Below are 21,552 nucleotides of genomic sequence, written 5' to 3' on the forward strand. Positions count from 1 at the left end.
CGACTTCATATGTGAGTAGCAGCTTCACGAAAAGGAAATTTTCGTCTGGCGAAGAAATGAGACCAGGAAACAACCGCAAGGATTTTAGAAAAAGATATGTTCGTGGCTCTGTGGATACACCTGCTCAAAAAAACTTTCATTGTACTCAGCCGTTTGTGTCGAGGAAAATCATACTCTCTACAAGAGGAAATTATTTATTCAAAATGTTTACAACTGAAACAAACGTTTTTTTTTTTTATATCAAAATTGTTTACAACAGCTTTAACTTCCAACACACTGTACCATTCCATTTCTTTAAGATTACAGTCAGTTTAGAATTTGTAATTTCCATGCTACTGTAAACAACTTTCTTCTTTCATGTCAATGACATCAAATTGACGTCATTTTCCTTTAACATTAACGTCAAAATAACGTCACATAAGCCTTTCCATTTACTATTCCTCTGTTTCTGCCATGATCGAATTTGAAACGTCCTGCAGTTCATCAACCAGAGCAAACCTGCTAAATTTCAGCCAATTAGGAGCACGCCAATATCACGCGAGTGACCATGCTACGATTGGTTAATTGTTGTATCATCTCATTTGAGATGTGGACAAAGTTTCTTTAACCAATCACAGACCAGACAATTCCGCATGGCTTTTGAAACTCAGTAAAAGTATTGCTATAATAGGTTAGATTTCACCTAAAACATTAAGAGTGTATAGGAAATCTTTTGAAATTCTGTCGACAAAAATACTTGCTTAATAAATTTATCTTGCTCAATTATTTCAACCGACATTTTTCGCCTTAATTTACAATTAAAATAACTTAATATATTTGGTGTTTGATAAATAATCCTACTCGATATTAGAGCTCCTCCGTATTTAGAACTGAGACTTTTTTTACTTACGCCTAAGACTACTGATCGAATATATACGTCATATAAAAATGCGAATATCTGTTCAGGACATAGTATAGTTGATACCTTTTTTGTTGCTCGTATATAGGATATATAATAACCGCTTAGAATAGTACAATCTTTTGATCCATTTCCTGAAAGTTGACTGAATCATAATTTAAAGTAGAAATTTAGCATATGCGTCAAAAAGGTTGGTTGACAAACCTGAACAATCTATTTCAAAAGACCTTTCATGAAAAAGTAGTAAGAATTATCAACAAAATTTCATCATTACGAACAGTTTGTCTTTATCAGCTTGGTCCCTCTCACAGAAGCGCAATGAAAAGTTAGCTTACAGAAATAGAACTAACTTCCGCTGAGCGCCTTCTGACTAGTTCGAAGGACAAAGCTAAGCAAGATGAACTGGTCATGATCTAGCAGCTAAGAATTCCGTCTCATGACTTCCTTTACTAACGGAGACGAACAAAAAGGTCTTAATAAACATTCATTTTCACGAAAATCAAGTGTAAAAATCGAATAAAGATATCGAGTAGAATTTCAACATTACGAAAATAAAACAGATAAAACCATTTTGAAAGAACTAAAACTTTAACAATAAAAACATCTGTAAACTAAATTTTTTCTTTGATTAAAATATCTATGAACTAACCTGTGCAAACATTTGCAACGTTTTCTCCTATAATTTCGAATGTAAATCAAGTCAAATAATAGAGAATATTTCTCGTCCATTGTTTAAACCTGCAACTCCTTGGAGCTAGGATAACTATTCTAATACGGCGAACACACTAGTGCGCCCAGTTCTTCGTTCCTTCATATAATTGTTACGCGTTTACTTTAACTGTACATGCTCTTGTGAGTACATCATCAGATCGAGGTCAACTTTTGAAGTGCATGGTGGGATATCAAATAAGTCTGTCCTCATGCCCTAACGCGGGCGCAACTTCGACGTTTTTATTCGGATCCAGTCTACGCATAAGCTGTGGATCTTCCGGGAGCTGGAGAGAGCAAAACTTTAAGAACCACAGAAAGATACCGACTTGACTCATGACATCGAGTGTTCCTTTAGCGAGATCTATTGGATCCGTGTCGGCCGAAGAAGGCCGAAGAACGTTCGGGCCAAAAACGGTTGCCAGGTTATTTTGTCCCATTTTGTTCTGTTCCTGATGTTCACTCAATCTATAAGCAACATATTTTGACCATAAAGTACTCACTAGAGTAACAAAACAAACGCGATCCGCATGTGAATGAATACACTGTTAAGAGAGCTATGCCAAAACATTGCTAGTTTTTTTTTTCTTTTAACCCCACAAAATGACCTTGAAAAAGACCACTACATATCAGTTGGGTACGACAGTAATACAGGAAAGAGCACGGATAGTTGAATGAAGAAGACTGAAAAGCATCGCAAACAACAAACAGAGGGTGGCTCTGAGCCAATCAATACTTCCGAATGACCTTTTAACGGTTTCAACACAAAGCTCGACTTAGAATACACTGTGTGACTAATCATCTCTCTCGATCTTATTATGCACATCTACAAATACGGCTTGCATTTCTTCTCCAATGTCTCTTCCTATCCTATCGTTATATTTTCCTATGAGTGTGTAAACCCCACACATTACCTTCTTAGATGATCTAGTAAATAGATACTAGTGAGCCGGTTTGGTTTGGGTAAAGATTCAAACAACTCCATCATTTTTTTCTTTTTTTCTTCGGGATCTTTAATTCCTAAAATCAAAAACAAGTATCTCGATGTCAGAAAAAAAAATCGAGAAAAATAATTAACTGTGTACAACAAGAAAAATTTACAGATTATGTGTACATATATATCTACAAAACACCACATCCACTTGCTTCAGTGTGTAGGTATCAACCAGTAAAGCAATCAATAATGGGCCCTGGAGTGGTTCGTACCGTCACACCAACCACAGAGGAGGGGGACATAGGAAAGAGTTTCCCTGGATGCAAACGATAGAGCAGAATTCTTTCTTTCAGCACCTTACTTTGTGTCCTTTGCATGAAGGTATACGACAGGAGAGGCGCCACTGCTGACCAGAGTGACTGTTTTGATAAAATCGCTTTTCTTCGTTGTATGTTGAGCCGTAATAATATAACACGTGTAGCAGGGCTGACGAGTAACCAGCAATAATCTTACCCCATAACCCATTGAACCCACATTTGAAATTCCGAGGAAGTGGTATTTTTTTCCATGCAGTACGTTATAGGGGCAAACTTATTGTACTAATAAGGAATTGAAAAGTGGTTTACCGTTTGCTTCAACAAACTTGATATAAAGGTCGTCGGTAAAGAGTGGCTCTGGAAGGTCCCTGAGGTACATCTTCAGAAGTCCAGCCACAGCATGGATGTCCGCCTCAGCAACTTGCACTAAAGCACTTTGACTGTCTAAAAGAGATTAATCAAAAAGGAAATCAGTCAGCTATGGACAAACTAGAAACGGCGGCGAAAGTAGCTTTCAGGAGGATTCATTGTGGATTTGACACCAGCATTGATGGCAGACAGCAAAACGATCAAAATCCTGATTTCAAGAAACTTTGCTTCTCTGTTCTAACTCATTTTTGGTATCATGCAAAAGTTACTCCATCTTAAAGGAGGCTACAATATATTAGTTCGGTAACTAAGAAACGAAATAGAGCAAATAATGGAGCAAGACGAAACAAGGATGGATGAGGATGGAAACGATTAGAACGGGTCGAAAATAAGGAATGAGCCACTTTAGCATCTCTCCAAAGCTTGGGGTCAAATCTATGTACAAAGCTCAGCTTACGGCCTCATCGATAGCCATACCGTTTACCTCGTCCTGTATGCAATGCACTTACTGTTGTCAAACGCGTCTTTTAGCCTTCGGACATCTGAAGTTGCTCCTGATAAGCGATAAATTCCTACTTCTTCTATTCCTGAAACAAGACGAGATGCAACGGTAACTTGAACAATGGATTTTAAAGATATTAGCAGTCAATCCAGTTCTTCGCTGTATTGCACACTCATTGAAGGTTTGCTAACGTGAAACGAAACAAAACAAAAGATAGAGCTGACGCATTTGTTGGGCAAACTTTAGGACTCGCAATCGCAAAACCATTCTGGAATAAAAATTGATGCGATTTCACTCTACCCACCTCTTTTCTCAATTTCCTGTACACAACCAATCACAACTAAGGGAATATCACTTTCTTCTCGTCTGTAAGAGAAACATATACCAAAGGTAAATCATAAAACCATTTAACAAGCGACAGTTGAACATTGTCAATCCACAACAAACAAACGAAGACATTTAACTCACTTTGAAACTGTAGCAATATCAACTCCAAAAACACCTTTCTCGCTGTAAGATTTCTTCCGTTGAATCCCATGAGGTGTCTTGGAATACTGTAGTGATAGCGTTACCGCACCCTGCAAGTCAAACACAATACGTTACTATGGCTGTGCTTTAAATTGGTTATTTTATTTCAGCTAAAATCCAGAGTATTGAATGTTTCTTTCAGCCAAAGACAGCAATGATCACAGGGCATTCTTGATAAAAATCTATATACGGTGCGTGACAACTGAACTTACGTGACCAGCAATTGATCAGTAAAGCTGAAACGTAGTGATGGGGTGACATCACCTACTTCATTACTGTATACAGAGATAAATAAATTATTTATTCCTTACCTGCTTGTCTAAGGTTATTGTGATGGTCTGTTTCTTCAGATCCCTCAAATTTTCCTTTACAAGCTTAAGCAATAAAAAAGGTAAGAATTGTTAGCAAGCCACACGTTTTAGTTTAAGTTCAGTAGTTATTTAAACGAACACGCACAACCCCACAGGCGTGATTGTTTATTCCCTGTTTTTGCCCATGGCGCTCGCCTTGCACTAATTTCCGCGCGCGAGAAGCATATACAACACCTCACCTCTATTTTTCCTTGCGCACAGTGTTCATCAAAATTAAGTCTGCTTTTGCTATAAACATGCAGCTTGAGTTCTCTTGTTCCTTCTACCTCGACATCGAAGTCCTATAGAACAAATAAAGGTGTTAGCACTGACCGAGGAACGCGTTTTACAACCCTAATGATAAAGGATGGAGTCAAACCATTCTGGCGGCGATTTTAAATTTTTGCCCGGCGAGTCCCATAAGATGACTCTTGGAAGGCTTTAAAACTGAAAGTCTACACAAGACATTGTTTCAGCAGCACAGAGTAAACCTGTTGTTTCTTTCATCGTTTGAGAAAGAATAGAGAGCACCACTAACCCAACCCCTTCCCGCTAAGTATGCTAGTCGATCGCATTTGTCCGAGACAGTCACATCATATTCTCGTAAGGTAAGTAAAGGGGGATGCAAGGCGGCCAGTCGGAGTAATTGGAAGTCAAGTTTTCCTCCTCTTACCTGGTCCCATACAGGGTCAGTTGAAGCTTTACACGTTTTTGTCCTGGCTTTACGAACAAACTGTCCATAATGATCAACTTCTATCACGCAACTGAGATCTGAATAATAACACAAGGAGAATTTAGGAAAAACTGAAGGGAAACATAGATGTGAAACCACATTCAGCAGAAAAAAAATCATATTTGTTCGAATAGTGAAATGCTTTTGTGGGGGATGGGTACACCATCCTATTGAACACACTGTAATTTCCAACTGAACGTCATAAACTGTCTGGGATTGCAAAAGTATAGAAAACTCAGGCCTTCTACTTAACTAAAAAGGTGTAAACATAATATGACAGGCCGCTAACTTGGTGGGGTATTCCTGCGCTGTAAGCAGTTTGATTGCCCTAACTCATCGACTCTCGTTAACGAATTTTATATATCAACATATTGAGAATACATATTTCTCTGGTAAATTCCCTTGTTCTCAATTATCTTTCAATTGTATTGATTTTTATTAATCTGCTTTTGGTTTGACTCTTAGGAAATGCGGTCATGTTCTGGCAAATGATAGTAACGCATTACAAAAAAGGTGAAGATTCATATCCGAGCTTTACATGAAGTCAACTATAGGGTTGTCTATCTTCTCCCCTGATTACTTAGTTAATGGACTTTGTAGAGACAGTCTGAGAGCCATTGACGTATGTTCAATCCACCACTCTGTTCCCACAAACTGTTAGGATTTGCAATATGTAGGTCGAAATTGGTCAGAACGTTTTTCTAGACTCCCAAAAATAAATTGCTTTTAATCAAAGAGTCAATTTCCTGTTAATTACTTTTTCCTGAGCCTTCATAAATCTCGTTCCACCTGCATAACCCAATCACGGCAAAGTTGTTGTGAAGTGCTGCTACACTAGCCAATCACAAGCGTACACGAGTTCGCTTACGTGCTTCTTCTGTGCTCAGGGTCAGTTACGTGCGTCTATATAAGTTTTGGTGGGCGTTTAATTCATATTTAATCTATTTTAATGTAAGCTCTTCGGAAGTCTGGATTATAACACCACAATTTCTGATGATCTCTGTTTTCATTTACCGTTTTTGTGAAATCCGCGTCCAGAGTGTATGTGAACGTATAACAGTCCATTGAGGAGACTTTTGTCTGCAACATAACGAGCAAAATATGCAGTGAGCGAGAAATATCCCTCCAGGCTTATATCAGCAAAATATTTTCAGCGTTACCTTTACGTTCCAAGATCACCCTTCTCGATACAGAAGGAAAAAAATGATTGCGCTTATTTACCTTAGCTTTATAAACAATTATCTGTGAATTTTAAGTTCAACACGGTGTGAAGTAATTAGAGTAATTACGCGAGGTGTTTCAAGAAATTTCCAAACCTAACCCAGACAGAGTAATAAAAATTGTTTAGAGTTGATGTTAGCGAAAGCTTATTGGAGGGCTTTGGCCTGTGAGAGGAGTATTCCCTTTTCTTCTTCATTTCTTTACTTTTAAGCGAAAAGCACATTTTATTTCAATGAAAGAGAAACATTGATTTAACTTTAATTACGCTATCATTATGTAATCCTAAAAGGAAATGAAGGATGGACTTAGAAAATCGCGTTCAGTACCTTCCTTCATGGATACTTTTCCTAATGACCTCTGAGTTCTCAGCTGAAAGAGAGACGAAATATCAGTTAGCACGATATTTTCAAAAGGGAAATCTTTACACAATTGATCTGTGGACAAGACAGGATAATACTGGGTGTTAATTGCCAGTTTGAGTCCTTTCCAACAGTAAACCCAGGAGTTTTCCTTGCGGCTTCCTGTTTCGTGCTGTCTTTTTTATTATTTATAAATGTCTGTTCCAATTTTAGTTTGTCAGGGTCACTTAAAATAACGTGAGAGTGCTCAAAGGTAAAAAAAATCTGGCGATTAAATATCCGTCAATTAGACTGGCGGATACGGAAAGATCGGGGTTAGGTGTTAATTTTATTACCAAAAAGGTCTGCCTGGTTTGGACTTGACATGACTAAATGATCCTTTGAAAGTGTGCCAAAATCTCGCAAAAGTGATTTATCACAGATCTTGTAAATCTTATTACAACAACTTGTCACACAGACATTCCGGGCTGGGTGGACTAAGCGATATTTACTTAATCAAAGTTCGGTTTGTGACAAAAAGCTTCCTTTGCACAGCATGAGGCTAAACGAAAACACCTCGTCACAATGATGTATTTGTGATATTTTTTGAAAAAGGAAACAGCGTTGCAATTCGTATCGCAATGACAAAAGATGTTTAGTGTATAGTGTTTGTTTAAACGCGATGAAAATGTCAAAAATGTACGAGATTGAGTGGATTACAAACTGATAACATACTGCTCAAGCGAGATTTGAAAAACTAATTCTTTCCGATTGATTTCCACACAGGAAAATCTGAACTGGGCATGGGTATACGAAAGAAACAACCTGAGGCGCTCTCAAAAATACAAGGAAGAACATATGAAATAACGCGAAAATTTCAAGAGCAATTCTCATCGTAGTCTACGATTGCAACATCTCTTGTACAAACAATGCCAAGTGTTATAAGCTTCCATACTTTAATGAATTTTTCCAGTTCTTTCTAACGTAAATTTAGCGAGTTCAGTATTTACAAGCTTATAATTACAATCTTCCTAAAGTCAGTACCATGATGTTACTTACCAAGGAGTGCGAGTCTTTTAAAAAACTAGAGTCTGAGCCTCTTCGAAGGAGTCGTATGTTTGGCGACCAAGAGCCGCGACGAAGAAGAGGCGATTTCGGCTTTTCACCAAATTCGGCATGAGTTTCCGATCCTCTCCGAGCAAGCCTCGGAGAGAGAGTGAACTTAACTTTTGTCGCCATGATCATGAAGGGCAGACGAACGAAACAGGGAGCGACGCGAGCTTAAGATTGGTTCAGTAGTTCAGCGTAACTATTACCGAGTCGAGGAAGGCTTGAATAAATAGATGGGCTGAAGTGTAATTAATCTGTCACATTAATCCCTGCTGTATACCGCTCACATACGTTACCCGCGGTACACAAAACCACTCGACCAATCAGAGAGGATGTTTACCAAAACACCAATAATAATAGCAGTTTCCTCACTCCGGGTTTTTCATAGAGAGCGTGAACGAGCTGTCATTTAGAATTTTATTACCTTTGAATTTTGCAATATGAAGGAGAGAATTCCACAAACAAATGAACCGACCAACCTTCTTACAAGCCTCTAGGAAGTGATGAAGCTCCAACGCACTAAGCTGTACTTCAGCACTTGTATTATCTAAGGTAAAAAATAAAGCTTGTGATTAGAAAGCCATGATGGCTGACTGTGACGTTTTTCAAGAGAGATGACACTGTTAGAAAAGGCGCTGTTTCGGTATCTGTCAAAAGATAACGAAAACGTTGAAACGATGAAAGCTAGACAATTTATTTCAAATATGCAAATCGATTTTAAAATGCTTTGAAACATGTCAATATTGACGCGTTAATCAAATTTAGGCATTGTTCGAGTCGTCCTTTATTAATAGAAAGAAGCGATAATGGTTCTGATATCAATTCAATAGCTTTTTTTTTTACCTTGAATTTGTTCCAAAAGAGGAATGATGGCTTCCTTCCATTCTGCTCTTTCGACATCAGTTTTACAGAGTAATGTGTATGTCTGTGAAGTTAAAAAAAGTTTGTCCATGATTGCCGAAAACTTATAATTTTTTCTCTGTAGAAGTAATGTATTTTGTGTGCAAAAAAACTACTATTAAAATTGAAATCGGGAAACTACGTGACTGATTAAAAAAATTGATTCCGTTCTTAAATGTGCAATGTTTTCGCTATTGTATATAAACTTTCCAGGGGTTGCAAAAACAACGATCATAGAAAAAAAGTTGACACAAAAAGTGTTAACGATTCATAATTCCTACAAAATGCCAAAATTGGAAGAAAAATTAAAAAAAGAGATAAGGTTCAAAACACAGCCAATTTTAAAGCCTTTTCTTTCTTTTGTCATCCGAAGCTGTTGCTTGAACGTCACGGTGTTACTAAGCTTGTCGTTACCGCTAAACAAGTCATGTCACAGTTCCCAGATCCTTCTCCTCCCTGTTAAGAATGCATGCGAACAATACCAAAAAGAACCAGGATATTTAAAAGTAACCTAGTTCTTTTTGTTATCTTCCTTGTGCATTACAAGAAAATTGAAATGTCAGAGCACGTTTATAGTTAGTTGGTCTATTATAAGCATATACAACTAACCTTGCCCTGTTTGTGGTAGAGTGTAACCGGGAGACTGGGAATGGCTAACAAAAGAGCTACTTCCTGTTCAGCTAGCCGCCTTTTCAGTTTCTCGACAATTTTGGAGGCTGATTGTGCTCGACGTCGCTGCAAAGGAAAAAAACAGTAAAAATGAGAGAGAGTAAGCAAGGGAAAGTACAGTCAATTCACCTCCCCAAAACCTAATAACAAACCAAGTTTCAAAAATCGATGCAACTCGCTCGAACAACACTTTTCTTTTCACAATAGCGCTCGTTGAAAGCATGCTCTTCCTTTGCCACTCTAATCAGAAAGCCTTTAAATTCACCAAGCCAGAGGGAAATTTCAATTTCTTATACCTTCATTGAAGGTGAGGAATCAGGACTGTTGAGTCCGCTCACTCCTTCTTCTCGTCGGATTTCTGCTTTGGTGCTTGCAATCCTGCTTTTCAGTAAATCAAAGTCACCTTTGCTTGTCACTGGTATAACTTGTGGCGCTAAAAAATAAATAAACAAATAAGTAAAAAAAGGAGAGACTTTCATATGTTAGTAATAACTGATACGGTCGAAGTTCGTTCGTTAAGAAGCCTTCATGTAATTTGCTTGTTTAATACAAACTTGAATTTATTAGTTAAAATGGTTTTTATTTCCCTCCTCCCTTTTACTTACCACCGCGCATTTTCTAGTTTTCCTGGTTTGAAAGTTTTGGTAGAATACATATCAAAGCTCATCTCTCATATTTGAACTTGCAATGAAAATGTTTCAAATCAAACCTACACACTCCGTCAAAGCAAGTTATAGCTTTCAAGAGGTAACTGTGCTCAGTCGGACTACCCTGCGTGGGAGGAGCACGTTTTGACTGAATTAGCATCGAACGCATGAGCAGGAAGTCGCGCACTAAGGCCTGTAAATTGCGTTCTAGCCTAACACTAACTGTACAAGCTATGCATACACAAACCTTCTGAGTTCTCTGTGGGCTGGAACTGTAAATCGCGCAGGGAGAGATACCATTTACACACGTATTGCTCGCCCCTGTAAACATTTAGAAGAGACACCTCATTAAAAAAACAATCAAGTATATGGCGATGAATGGGTGTATGGCTCAAGAAAAGAGGTAAAATGTTTTTCAGGTCGATGGGAGTTGCCAAAAGACTAATTGAATTTTTTAGGTTGAAGTAAAGATACGATGGATCTCAGCATTGCATCAGTTTATATGTGTTAATAACGACAGGCAACAATAACAGCGAGAAGAGTTTCATGTCAAAGTTATTGAAACCTTAAACATGTGAGGCCTGAATCACTATAACCCACACCAAAATCAATTGCCATAACATACCTAGCTGTTATCTTTTTCTTTGTACATATGATGTAGTCATTGAACAAGAAAAGATGTCTAAATTTGCGAACTCCATCTGAAAAAAAAGAAAAAAAGTCATTGTTACATTCTCTCACCATTAGGGATTTGAAGTAGAAATGTCATCACACAACATTTAATTTTTATCCCTTTTACTCCTACTATTGCTAACTTGTAACTTCTCCTTAACCTTTCGATATATTCACTAGCAAACAGGTGTGGAGAATATACTCAGTGATCAGCTACAGATTGTTATCTTTTTCTCCGAGAAATTCATATTGGCTATAATTGAGAACCACAGTTGGTTAGTTAAAGGGTAAGAAGATTTAAAGAGAAAATACCTGAGAGTTCTACTATAAATCCATCTTTGATTAGTCTATGATCTCGCTTCACTCTTTGCAATCCCTATGGAAGTTCAAAAGTTAAGTTCTGATTAAAATCAAACAGGACAACATCAGTACTTATAACATTGCCAATACCTTTGTACCCTATGACACTTTTCTCACAAATTAAAATGGAAACAATCCCAGGCGAGCCGAGAACACGAGCTTCTCCTGATCCCTTGCAAAAGGGATTGAAAAGAAAATAATTAACATGTCTCTTTATCTGAAACAAGGAGGGTAAGTTTCTAAAGAATCTGTGGTGCTGCGTCGGTGGAAGAGTAAAAACAGGGTAATTTCTCCTAATCGCTCAGACGAAAGGCTAACGCTCGAAACGTCAACCTTTAAACTCTTTACGGTGGTCAATTTACGTTATCAACTCAGTCGATAATACCAAATTACCCTCTTTATCTGGAACGTTTTCAAGTGCCCTTCACTGAGTTGTTGGTATCTTTACGATTTCTTCACAAACTATGCAAGAAACAGACTCAATGAATTCCTGGATGTTATCGAGCTTCTTGTTCCGAGAAGTGTGGGGGGGAGAGAGAGAGAGAGGGGGCAAAAGTTTTCAGTCTACCTACCCCTCCGTCTCTTTCATCACCATTGATCTTTGCTAGGAAGTCTTTGGTTTGGTTCAACACATTTGTTAAAAGTTCAAAATCCGCATGCTCCTCAGGAGTTTCTTTGATCAAGTCCTAAGTAAAAGCATGTTATCATCAGAAACATTAAGCTATACCTCATTTTATAACAATATAGCAAAACCTATATGAAGAAGATCCTGTATTGACCAGTCACCGTGCATTAGAAAGCAGAAAGCCTGAGTAAGTCACAACTTACCCTTAGGACAGCAATATAGCGGCCAACTCGTTCCACTGGTTTGTTGAAAAGAGCTGACGAAAAAAAAGTAATAATAACAAATTAAAAAGGTCTTTTAGATCTCTTAAATTTTGATCTTAACCACACCTCTAGAGATGACCAGCAAGGATTTTTCCAAAACACTTTTCAGCAACCACGTGAGGAGAATAAGCAAACTCGTTGGCTTAAGTATTCTCTTTTTTAACACACCAAATTCTCTAAGATTATGTACAACGAAATATACAGAATGTGCCACCTACAACAGAAAATTGGGGGCTTCTAAAGAACATGCCTATGATGTATTTGCACACTAATTTCAGGTATCTTACTAATAAAACATACCTTCTAATGTTGTCACTTCTTGAATGGATTGAACTCTAAGTTCCTGATTAGCAGAAACATAGAAAAGACAACATCTGTTAATTGTCCTTAATGTCTGAGCTTATCCACTTTCTGCCTTGTGATCAAAAAATGAACTTTACAAATTCTTTCTATACCCTCCCTTGACAGAGAAAAATAATCAATCCATGAAATACCTGCCTTCAGTAAATAACATGAGCCACAATAAAACATACCTTAGAAAAGATGTTGTTGAATTGTTCATTGCTTGCCTTGCATTTACGTACTGTCGACATTGCAGTATTGTAGTTTGATATGTATTCTTTGTACACATCAAACTGATCCACCTGTAAGCAAAGAGAAAACAAAAAGGAAAGAAAAAGATAAACAAAACAGTGATGAAGATGGTTCTGTTTGCCAACACCCTGTTACATGGGTAGCAACTGAAATTTTTTTTAACTCACTGACAAAAAATACAATTACTGTTTAATATCTCTTTAATAGATAACCAATGACTAAAAAGTTGAATCCTGAGCCACAAATTTAACAATTCAACACAGAGTTTTCAATCAGGAGAAATTAATTATACATAATGAGAAACAACTCTAACCACTGAAATTCAGCCATTTAATTCTGCATTTTAGTCAGAGAGATGGCTTGATGGCCTCTATTCCTGTGAGGAACTCACATGACTAAGCTGTGTTGATATTTAATACTACAATCTCTTTTAACCCTTTAACTCCCAGATCAAATTTGTAACTCTCCTTACTGTCAACCATACAACTCTTGTGATGTTAGTTCAGAGAATTGAGTATTGGATCAACTTATTATCCCCAAATTGATATTTTTCTTTATTCTCATCACTCATCTGGTTCATATTATATTGATATTGTAAAGAGAAATTCTGTCTTGGTCACTCACGAGAGTTAAAGGATTAATCGCAAGTATGTTTGGTTTAAATGAGTGAACACCAAAGATAAATAAACTGATTTTTCTTCGACAGTGAAATAAAACAATTTAGCAGGAAATTGCATAAATTTGTAAAAAAGATACAGCTCTAAAAATTCCATTAAAAAACCGCAATGTCATATTTCCTTTTGTGAATAAATTCCCAGACTATTCCACTAAAACTACTGCTTACCAAACTCAAAAATAAATCTCCTATAAGGTGACGGTCGCTCCAGTGTGACACACGTGTCTCAAGTTCATTATAAAATGCACTGTGCATAGTATGCAGTTCATCAAGTTTGTGGAAAATCTTGTTGTAGTCAACTGAGGTCAAGATTGGATGTGATGATTCAATGGAAAACTTTAGAGGCTTCATGTGCTGAAAATAACAATTGGAAGAAAAGAAACATTTAAACACACATGTTATGCATTGACAAAGCACAAATTATTTAAGAACCTAATTTACAGATGGTTCCATTTAAGAGCTATAACTCAGACTTTTACCTATGGGATCTAACAAAGAAAAACTGTGCAAGTTCCCAATGTTGGTTAAGCACCATAATAACATGAACATTGCAAGTAATTTTAAATCTTATACAGCACATAATTGGAGTAACAAACTCTGGCAGTGTTAGTACTGATGCTGCAAATAGTCTGCAGTGTACTGAAGCCTACTTTAATTAATAGATGCTGCAATATACATGTTCAAGAGGGCTGAAATATACAGAATTTTAGAAGTTAAAAAATGTAATTGAATCACTTTCACTCATGATAACTAATTGAGGACTTTCTCCATGTTAACATAGCCTAAACTTGAGACATTCTGCAAACCCCTAACTGTTATCATGAGGCAATGCAAAGTTGTACCCTCATCTAACAAAGCCTATAGACCAATGAGAGCACCCACAGTATTTCAGTCATTTAAATAAAAAACCCTAACAGACAATTATTATGTTTTTTTTTTTGTCACCAACCACAAAAAGAAAGATGTAAAAATGCTTACTTTGTATAATAAGTTTAGACATTCCAAATATCCTTTTTCACCATCCAGCACTCCAGCAACAACCCACTTTCTCTTGTGCAGCTTTTCAGCTTTGTCTCCAGCACCAGGATCCTAACAGATGACAAGTTAAATGTTACAATGGTACATTACCACTCGGCAGTGAGGTAATGCTTCCTTACTTGTTTTTTACCCTGACATGTTGCTTGAGGGTCACAAATTACTATTGCTAAATAAAAAGTCCCTTTTCTTATTCCATGGTCTTCATTATATTCAAATTCTTTTGTTTCAGTTTCATGAAAGGATTTGGTGGGGAACATGCATCCACTTAAAAGCAGCAAGACAGAGAACCAATTCCTTGACAAAAGGGGCTACATTGGAGCTCAAAGCATCAAGAGAACTGCTGATGTCTCTTTAAGTAATTCCCACATGTTGGCTTTTGGATTATTTTCCTACAGATTTTAACCCAGTAGAGACCTTGGTTAATGAACAAAACCATTGAAAAATACAGGACTTCAAATGGTCATCAAGAATAATTTAAACTATACATACCACATGTTTTGCAGGACTTCCACCAGGAGAAGGGACAGGCGAAGATGAAAAATCAACACTATGATCTCCAATAACAACATGGGCCCCTCTCGCTTTGCGCAGTTTCTTGAGTTCTTCATTTTCTGAACCCTGGCTCCGAGGACGAACTACCTCACTAGCACTCCTCTTTGGCAAACGAGGGAGAGAGTCATAGTCCCCTAGTGACAATCACATAAAAATATACAACATTCATATTATTGACTATGATCCAGATCCTATACAAACGAGGAGACTTTCCACTTGAACTCAGGCTTGTTCAGTTAAACCCCTCCCACCCCTCCCCAAAAAAAGCCACTTCCCCCCCCTCTCTCTCTCCACCTCCCCCTTAATTGCATTGTAGGACATCCCTAGATGAGAGGGTAGTCTACATGCAGTTCAACTTCACCCTTGTTTGTTTCTTTACCACAACATTCATTTTATTATTACCATTACTATTACCATCATAATAATTATTATCTGGCTTATGGGAAATTCCATGTACCCAAGACTGTGTTTCAAAGTTAAGGGGAAGTGTAATGTTTTGAAAGTTTTCATAACTGCAACAGCTGTAGGCAAATGGAATTTGAAAACTTTTCAATTTATCAAGAGTGACCATTAATAGAAATACATCTGTAGTTTATGCAATTTTTTTTGTTCAAGATGTTCTCAACAAAGTGACTTATTAACACTACTATGTGTGTCTTCAGTTTGCACTACTGGAAACAATTTTCATTGAAAAAATGCTCATACCTTTCTCAAAATGGATCTATTCAGTAACTGACAGGTAAACCATGCTTAATGTTTTTTTATTAAAATAATTTAGAAATTAGCATTTTTATCTTTCTTTAAAAGCATAAAATTTCAAGAGAGTGCAAATTTAAAATCCTACTCAGCTAAAAATGTTTTCATACATTTATCAGTGACCAGTAAAGAATGGTAAAACTATTTTGCTGATAGTATAACAAATGTAGCTGTTTTAATTCATAATTATTTCTACCGTAGAAAGGTGTATCTCATACTTTTCAAGTAATTTTGTTGTGCAATTTCTTCACATTATGCAAATTCAGCCATGTTTTGATCCTTTTACTTATATAAGAAGGTTATTGCTTTAACTTCAACTTGCAAATTGATTTAAAGATGCACAAACAGCTAATAACATGTTCATATAAATGAGGTATGAATAAGACTATTGACTCCCCAAGAAAATGAAAAACTAGTCAGGTTAAAGAACAAATTATTTAAATATTCAAAAGATTTCAGAGACAGTACTGACAGTACCTTTGTTATGATAATAACCACTAAAATGTGAAATTTATGTTTACCCAGACAGCTTTTACAACAAAATTGAAATTGAAAACATTATCAGTGCACTTTTGTGACCAATTTTTCTTTTATGATTGAAAAAACAAAAATTATAATCTTAACTGTACTTTAACCAAAAAGCCTTAAAGATAGTGAAAACAAATTACATGATCTGCACTTTGCTTTTAAGGAGACACACTCTTAAGGACCAACTTTATTTTGAAAGGGCTAAGGTTGGGAAAATGAAAGAAATTTTTTATCAAAATGTTTACCACAAAGTGAATCTATATAATGAGCCAATTACCAGGAATTTTCAAGGTTTCAAATTAAAAGCAATAAATATCACAATTCTTCAGAGGGTAACAATATTTCTAGCAGAAAATTGAAAATTTTGAGTTGGCAACTAAACTGTGGTTTTACAAAAATTTGTATGACAGAAAGAAACACAACAGAAATCTCTAAATCCAAAGTTCAGAAAGAAAATATTACTTATTTTAAACAGATGTTTGCTTATGTGACCACAAGTTTCATAAAACTATCTAAATGTATTGAAATAATAAAATAATAGAAGACTATTTTCTTAACATAATTTTTTTATCACAAATAACAAGAAAAATGGACTTTCACCTCTACAAAAAACAAGATTTTTTTCTTTACAGTTTATGTCTTTTGAAAACCTCCCTGTTGAATTGAAAGTATCATACTTAAACACAAAATGTCACAGTTCATATTATCAAAATATAATAAACATGATTTAATTTTTTGTTTCAATATGATTCAAAAACAAGACCATCCTAAAGCAGTTGGGTAAGAGAGATCCTTCATTTGCTACATCTGTCAGCCTTCTATTTCCAAGAAAAAATGTTTCAGTTAATAAATATCCAATACAGTATTCCCAATGAAAGTCCTAGTCTTTAAAAAATTGAAAGGAAATTACAATGTGTTGTGGCAGACCTAACCATGGTATGCTTTTAAAGCAACACACACTGAGGTTAACTTTTGTTGCTTGTTGCTTAACACTATTTCAGTTACTAAATCTTAGAAACCTTTTTTCATCTCTTTACAAAGTAAACGTACTCTCCCTTCCATTGTTTAGTGACTCCTGACAACAGTTGATGCATTGCTCACTTAATGTGAGCCAGTTATTGTCCATGACAGAAAGTAAAGAAAAGCTGTATTTTGTCTTGTTCTAATTCAATGACTTTAAGCTCCTCTTGCCATTCAACAGAGTTACTGTTTGTGTATGCTAGACAGTTTTAAATCATCGGAAAATTTTAAGTTCATATTGCTCACAAATTACAGATGTATGCCATAACTCTTTGTCACCTTGTAAGGTAGAACAAAAAATTAATCACTTCAAAAGCAGGAAGATAAATGAGAGCAATTTCAAACCTTCCGTATCTTGTTCCAGCCTACCTTAAGTCTACTCATACATTTGTTTCAACTCTTTGTGAAAAAAAATTGCCTTTCACCTCAAAAAAAAAATTTGTATTGTCATAGTTTTGCACCCTTAAATAATTTTTTTTTAAATCCACTGTCTGTTATGTCCGTTATGCCCTCACAATAAGTTCAAACAACGTATTGTATTGGCTTTTGCAAACAAAGCATTCCAAATTATTGTGAAGCTGTTGTTATCATTTGTTTGCTTGTTTGTTTGTTTTTTCTGATTTTAAATGAATTTTTACACAGATAATTTGGTGCTAATTTATGTAGAAGAGAAAATGAAGTAATGACAGAGCGTCAATAGGTTAGACTTCATGTTAAAAATATTGAATGACAGTTTAAAAAAATATGTTATCACAATAACAACCATGACATATTATCATAAAGGGAGGAGGAAGAAAAAAAATATAGACAGTTATAATTGCTTCTTCAATATCTTCAACACATACAATATAACAATATAAACAAACTTAGGATACAGACAAAAATTCTTTGAAAGATTAGCTTTAGTATACAAGAGTCTATGAAAAATCTAGCTGTAAAAGAAACAATGTTTATTTCAAATGAATGCTTACCTTTTCCTTTCAAAAGAAAATTAAAGATAATATCTTGCTTCTCAATCATTAGCATTTATGACAAGTGTTCCTTAAAATTATTTCCTAAATAACTTTTGTGCATTTTTAAAACTATTTTTGAAATATGTGCCACTTAGTCAGCAGTATCCAATTTTAAGTTTTGATTATTTCTTTTCAAAGTAAGATCACAACATACCCTCATATCCCTTGTCATCTTTTCCAAAGACATCATCATCATCAGCACTGACTGGCCCTAGTTTCTTTGGTGAGCCTACAGTGCGGGACCGCCTCTCAGTCTTACTGCGCCGTGGGGGTCTGATAGGTGGAGGTGAAGCCTCCACATTTGGCTGCTTGGATATTTCTTTTACATGGTGACTAGAGGAAGCCCTCTCAGTGGGTCCGACATCATTGGAATCATTTCCATTGTCTTCTTGTTCTGATGAATCAGCTGACTGCATTTCAGAGACAGCAACATCTATAGCCCATGGACTCATGCAAGAGTCAGCGCTCATCAAACTAACGTTACCCGCAGAGAGAACGGAATCGAGTTGTCTTCGTGATCGTAGGGGTTTCCGTGGTCTTATTACCCCGCCAAATAGCATAAAGTCATCTCCCTCAGACGCATGGGGCGATTCCCCTTCGAGATCATCGCTACTCACGACCTCGATTCCTTCCAAGTAGGATATCAATTCATCAACAACTTCGATAATTACGTCGGGTGTTTCAGCTATCTTCTCTTTCTTGCACCCGTCTTCCTCAGAGATTGAGTCTTTTTTGTCCAAAGCATTGTTCTCCGAGAATCCCTGTCTTGTAAAGTCAACATGACTTCCTCGATCGATAGGAGCCAAACAACTATCGCCTTCATCTGCCATATTAAACTGATTTGACGCACAAATATCGTGTAACTTCACATCAACCTCGTTAAAATCTGACAAAATTTCACTTTCAAGATTTTCGGAAGTTTTACTTTCGGCATGATCTGAAAAGTCCACATCATCGCCACTTGTCGTGCTGCCGTGAGAATCATGTCGCCTATGTTTTGGGCCGGACGGACGCGTTAAATAACTCTTTCCTTTCGATTTAGCTTTGTTGATCCCCTTCGCTAGAGGTGAGAACACACTGGCAAGAGCTCGATTTCTATGACGAGTTGGTTTCTTTCGTTCAGGATAATTTAAATTTGGCGTTTCGTCCCCCATTTCTGGTTCTTCGTCTTCTGAAGAACCCGTGGGGTCTCTCTGATCATTTCTCCTTGTTAACCCGACATCGTTTACACTTTCCTTTTCTGTATTGTTATTGGCGGAAAGTTTATTACCCTCTGCTATATTAATGCCATCGTGTGACGAGCTTTTCTCTTCATCGAATTCATTATTTTCGCGACTAAATAATTTACCAGAGTCGACCCCAGACGTCCCCTGTATGTTGTCGTTGAAACACGACTCCCCGTCACTTCCGTCCAAAGCGAGTTTTGGCTCGTCACGAGGAGGAAATATCACTTTAGCGTCTTTTCTAAAATCCTTGCACTCTTCATCAGGTGCAAAAGTATTTTTTAAATATTTCTCTTCGTCTTCAAGCGGGGACGACTTCTCAAAATCGTCCCGATCCGATTTTTTTACGTCTTCTATGGCAACGGAAGGCGAGGCAATGTCCTGCGGACACGACACAGGCCGATTCAGTTCGCATGGAAAGAACACGTTTAGCACTCTTTCGAGTTCTAAATCTCTTCCTTTAGAGATGTTAACGTTAAGAACCTCTCTGAGCCATTTTAGAATAAATCCTTCGCTTTTAAACACGCGAATAGCGTCCTCAAGTCTTTCATTGCACAAATTGAAACGCTCCAAAACATGTTCGTCAGATGCGAAATCTCCATCAAAATCACAAAATTGCAAAAAGTCTGTGTCAGGAAGCTTGCCTTTCGGATGAAAGTCCCTCCAAGCAGTTAAGAAGGCTTCTCTGTAGTCCATAATTTCCTCAATCTAGCTCTGCCCTCATAATTTCATCTTCTCAGTGGAGTGTCCAGTTGTAATTTGTTTCTCTCCGAGGGAACACGAGGTTAACCGAAGTTTGTCTCGATGATGCGTGACGTAACATTCGGCGTCTTCGGCAGCACGTCTTTTCGACTTTTCTGGCTAAAGCAGCGGAAGTGAGCAGGAAAGTGACAAAGAAACGGAATTCGAGTTACGTGACGCACGCAAAACCTCATATTCCGACGAACAGAACTTAAACCAACCTTCAAACCAGGCTTTGAGTCAAACACAGAAAAATTATTCCTCCATCGAGAAAACTGGTTTAGGCTAAGGAAATCGTTGAAAGTTTAAAAAGAAGCCATTCAAGTCACATTTACTTGTTGTAGACAAAAAATAAAATTTCCTCATCCCAATAATGATCAAGAGGGCAAGCCTTCGGCAAAATTCTTCCCTCTACATTTTCGGCTCGAAAGCATGAAATTCTTCACATTTCAACATAATGAAGTATCGCTAAAAAACCGCGTTTTAATTCAGATTGTATTTTACTTTACATTTAGGCTGAATACTCCTCAAAAGCAAAGGAAAACTATTTTAAATCGTGTAAGAGCTAAGTAGTCAGGATAACCTTTGATCAACCCTTCCGCTGATTCAGCGAAATTGCTGTTCTCTAATGCTTAAACAGACTGAAAGGAAAATCAAATGGTTTGATATGTTAATTTACTTTCGTCAACGAAGGATCACGATCCTTTCCCAAAACTAAAATTTCTAAAAAAATTTTAGAAAATTTATCTTTTACAAAGCAAAAATTTTCTCTTAGAGTTCAAGTGCACTTGGTAGGAAACCAATTTAGTTTTTAAAAAGCTCTTTCTCTACTAAGGTAAACAAGTCACGATTTTTATTTTTAGAGACATGATTCGCCAACTTGATATGGCGTCACTTGACATGTGTCAAGTCGGTTTTGGAAAAGTGATAATTATTGTTTGATCGCGAAAGAATCCGGTGTATTAGGTGGTCTGTAGTTCAAAAATAACTCTCTACTCATCAAGCTTCTATTTAAATGATATTGATAACAAGCCCAGAAATGAATGGATGAGTAATGCTTTGTTTAGAAAGCTTTCACACTTTTTTTCTTTCCATTTTACTTAGTGACCATTGAAATGATCAACCACACCACCTGACTGCTTTAAAAATAGTGACTGAGTAAAGGAGTCTTTCAAGAGTAAAAGGCAAAATAATTAACACTATTTACAGAGAATTCTGGACAGTTAAACGCAACAGAGACTTCATCGATACCTGTTGCCAATTATCA

The 21,552-nt window shown here is 36.7% G+C and overlaps 1 protein-coding gene across 1 annotated transcript; it reads right to left on the minus strand.

Moving 5' to 3' along the window:
* Nucleotides 1-178: 178 nt before the first annotated feature.
* LOC113672111 (active breakpoint cluster region-related protein) lies at nucleotides 179-20,409 on the minus strand. The gene is made up of 26 exons (XM_089190586.1): nucleotides 18,476-20,409; nucleotides 14,942-15,138; nucleotides 14,393-14,503; nucleotides 13,583-13,768; nucleotides 12,678-12,788; nucleotides 12,445-12,487; nucleotides 12,085-12,137; nucleotides 11,829-11,942; nucleotides 11,209-11,272; nucleotides 10,850-10,925; nucleotides 10,472-10,545; nucleotides 9,874-10,010; nucleotides 9,518-9,643; nucleotides 8,852-8,933; nucleotides 8,488-8,555; nucleotides 6,887-6,929; nucleotides 6,354-6,419; nucleotides 5,280-5,377; nucleotides 4,807-4,908; nucleotides 4,568-4,630; nucleotides 4,197-4,306; nucleotides 4,033-4,094; nucleotides 3,736-3,813; nucleotides 3,167-3,301; nucleotides 2,521-2,626; nucleotides 179-2,074 (listed from the first exon to the last, which is right to left on the minus strand). Exons 1-26 carry the CDS (start codon nucleotides 20,238-20,240, stop codon nucleotides 1,801-1,803), a joined length of 4,344 nt encoding a protein of 1,447 aa, XP_089046712.1. The 5' UTR covers nucleotides 20,241-20,409; the 3' UTR covers nucleotides 179-1,800.
* Nucleotides 20,410-21,552: the final 1,143 nt, after the last annotated feature.

The sequence above is a fragment of the Pocillopora damicornis genome, chromosome 12 (genome assembly GCF_964200805.1).
Source record: "Pocillopora damicornis chromosome 12, jaPocDami1.2, whole genome shotgun sequence".
Classification (NCBI taxonomy): domain Eukaryota; kingdom Metazoa; phylum Cnidaria; class Anthozoa; order Scleractinia; family Pocilloporidae; genus Pocillopora; species Pocillopora damicornis.

Coding starts and splice junctions, on each gene's coding strand:
- LOC113672111 (XM_089190586.1), bottom strand. CDS start 20,240: ATGGACTACAGAGAAGCCTTCTTAACTGCTTGGAGGGACTTTCATCCG. Junction 12,789..13,582: donor GAGATTTATTTTTGAGTTTG/GTAAGCAGTAGT, acceptor CTTTGCTTACAG/GTGGATCAGTTTGATGTGTA. Junction 4,095..4,196: donor GATATTGCTACAGTTTCAAA/GTGAGTTAAATG, acceptor TTTCTCTTACAG/ACGAGAAGAAAGTGATATTC.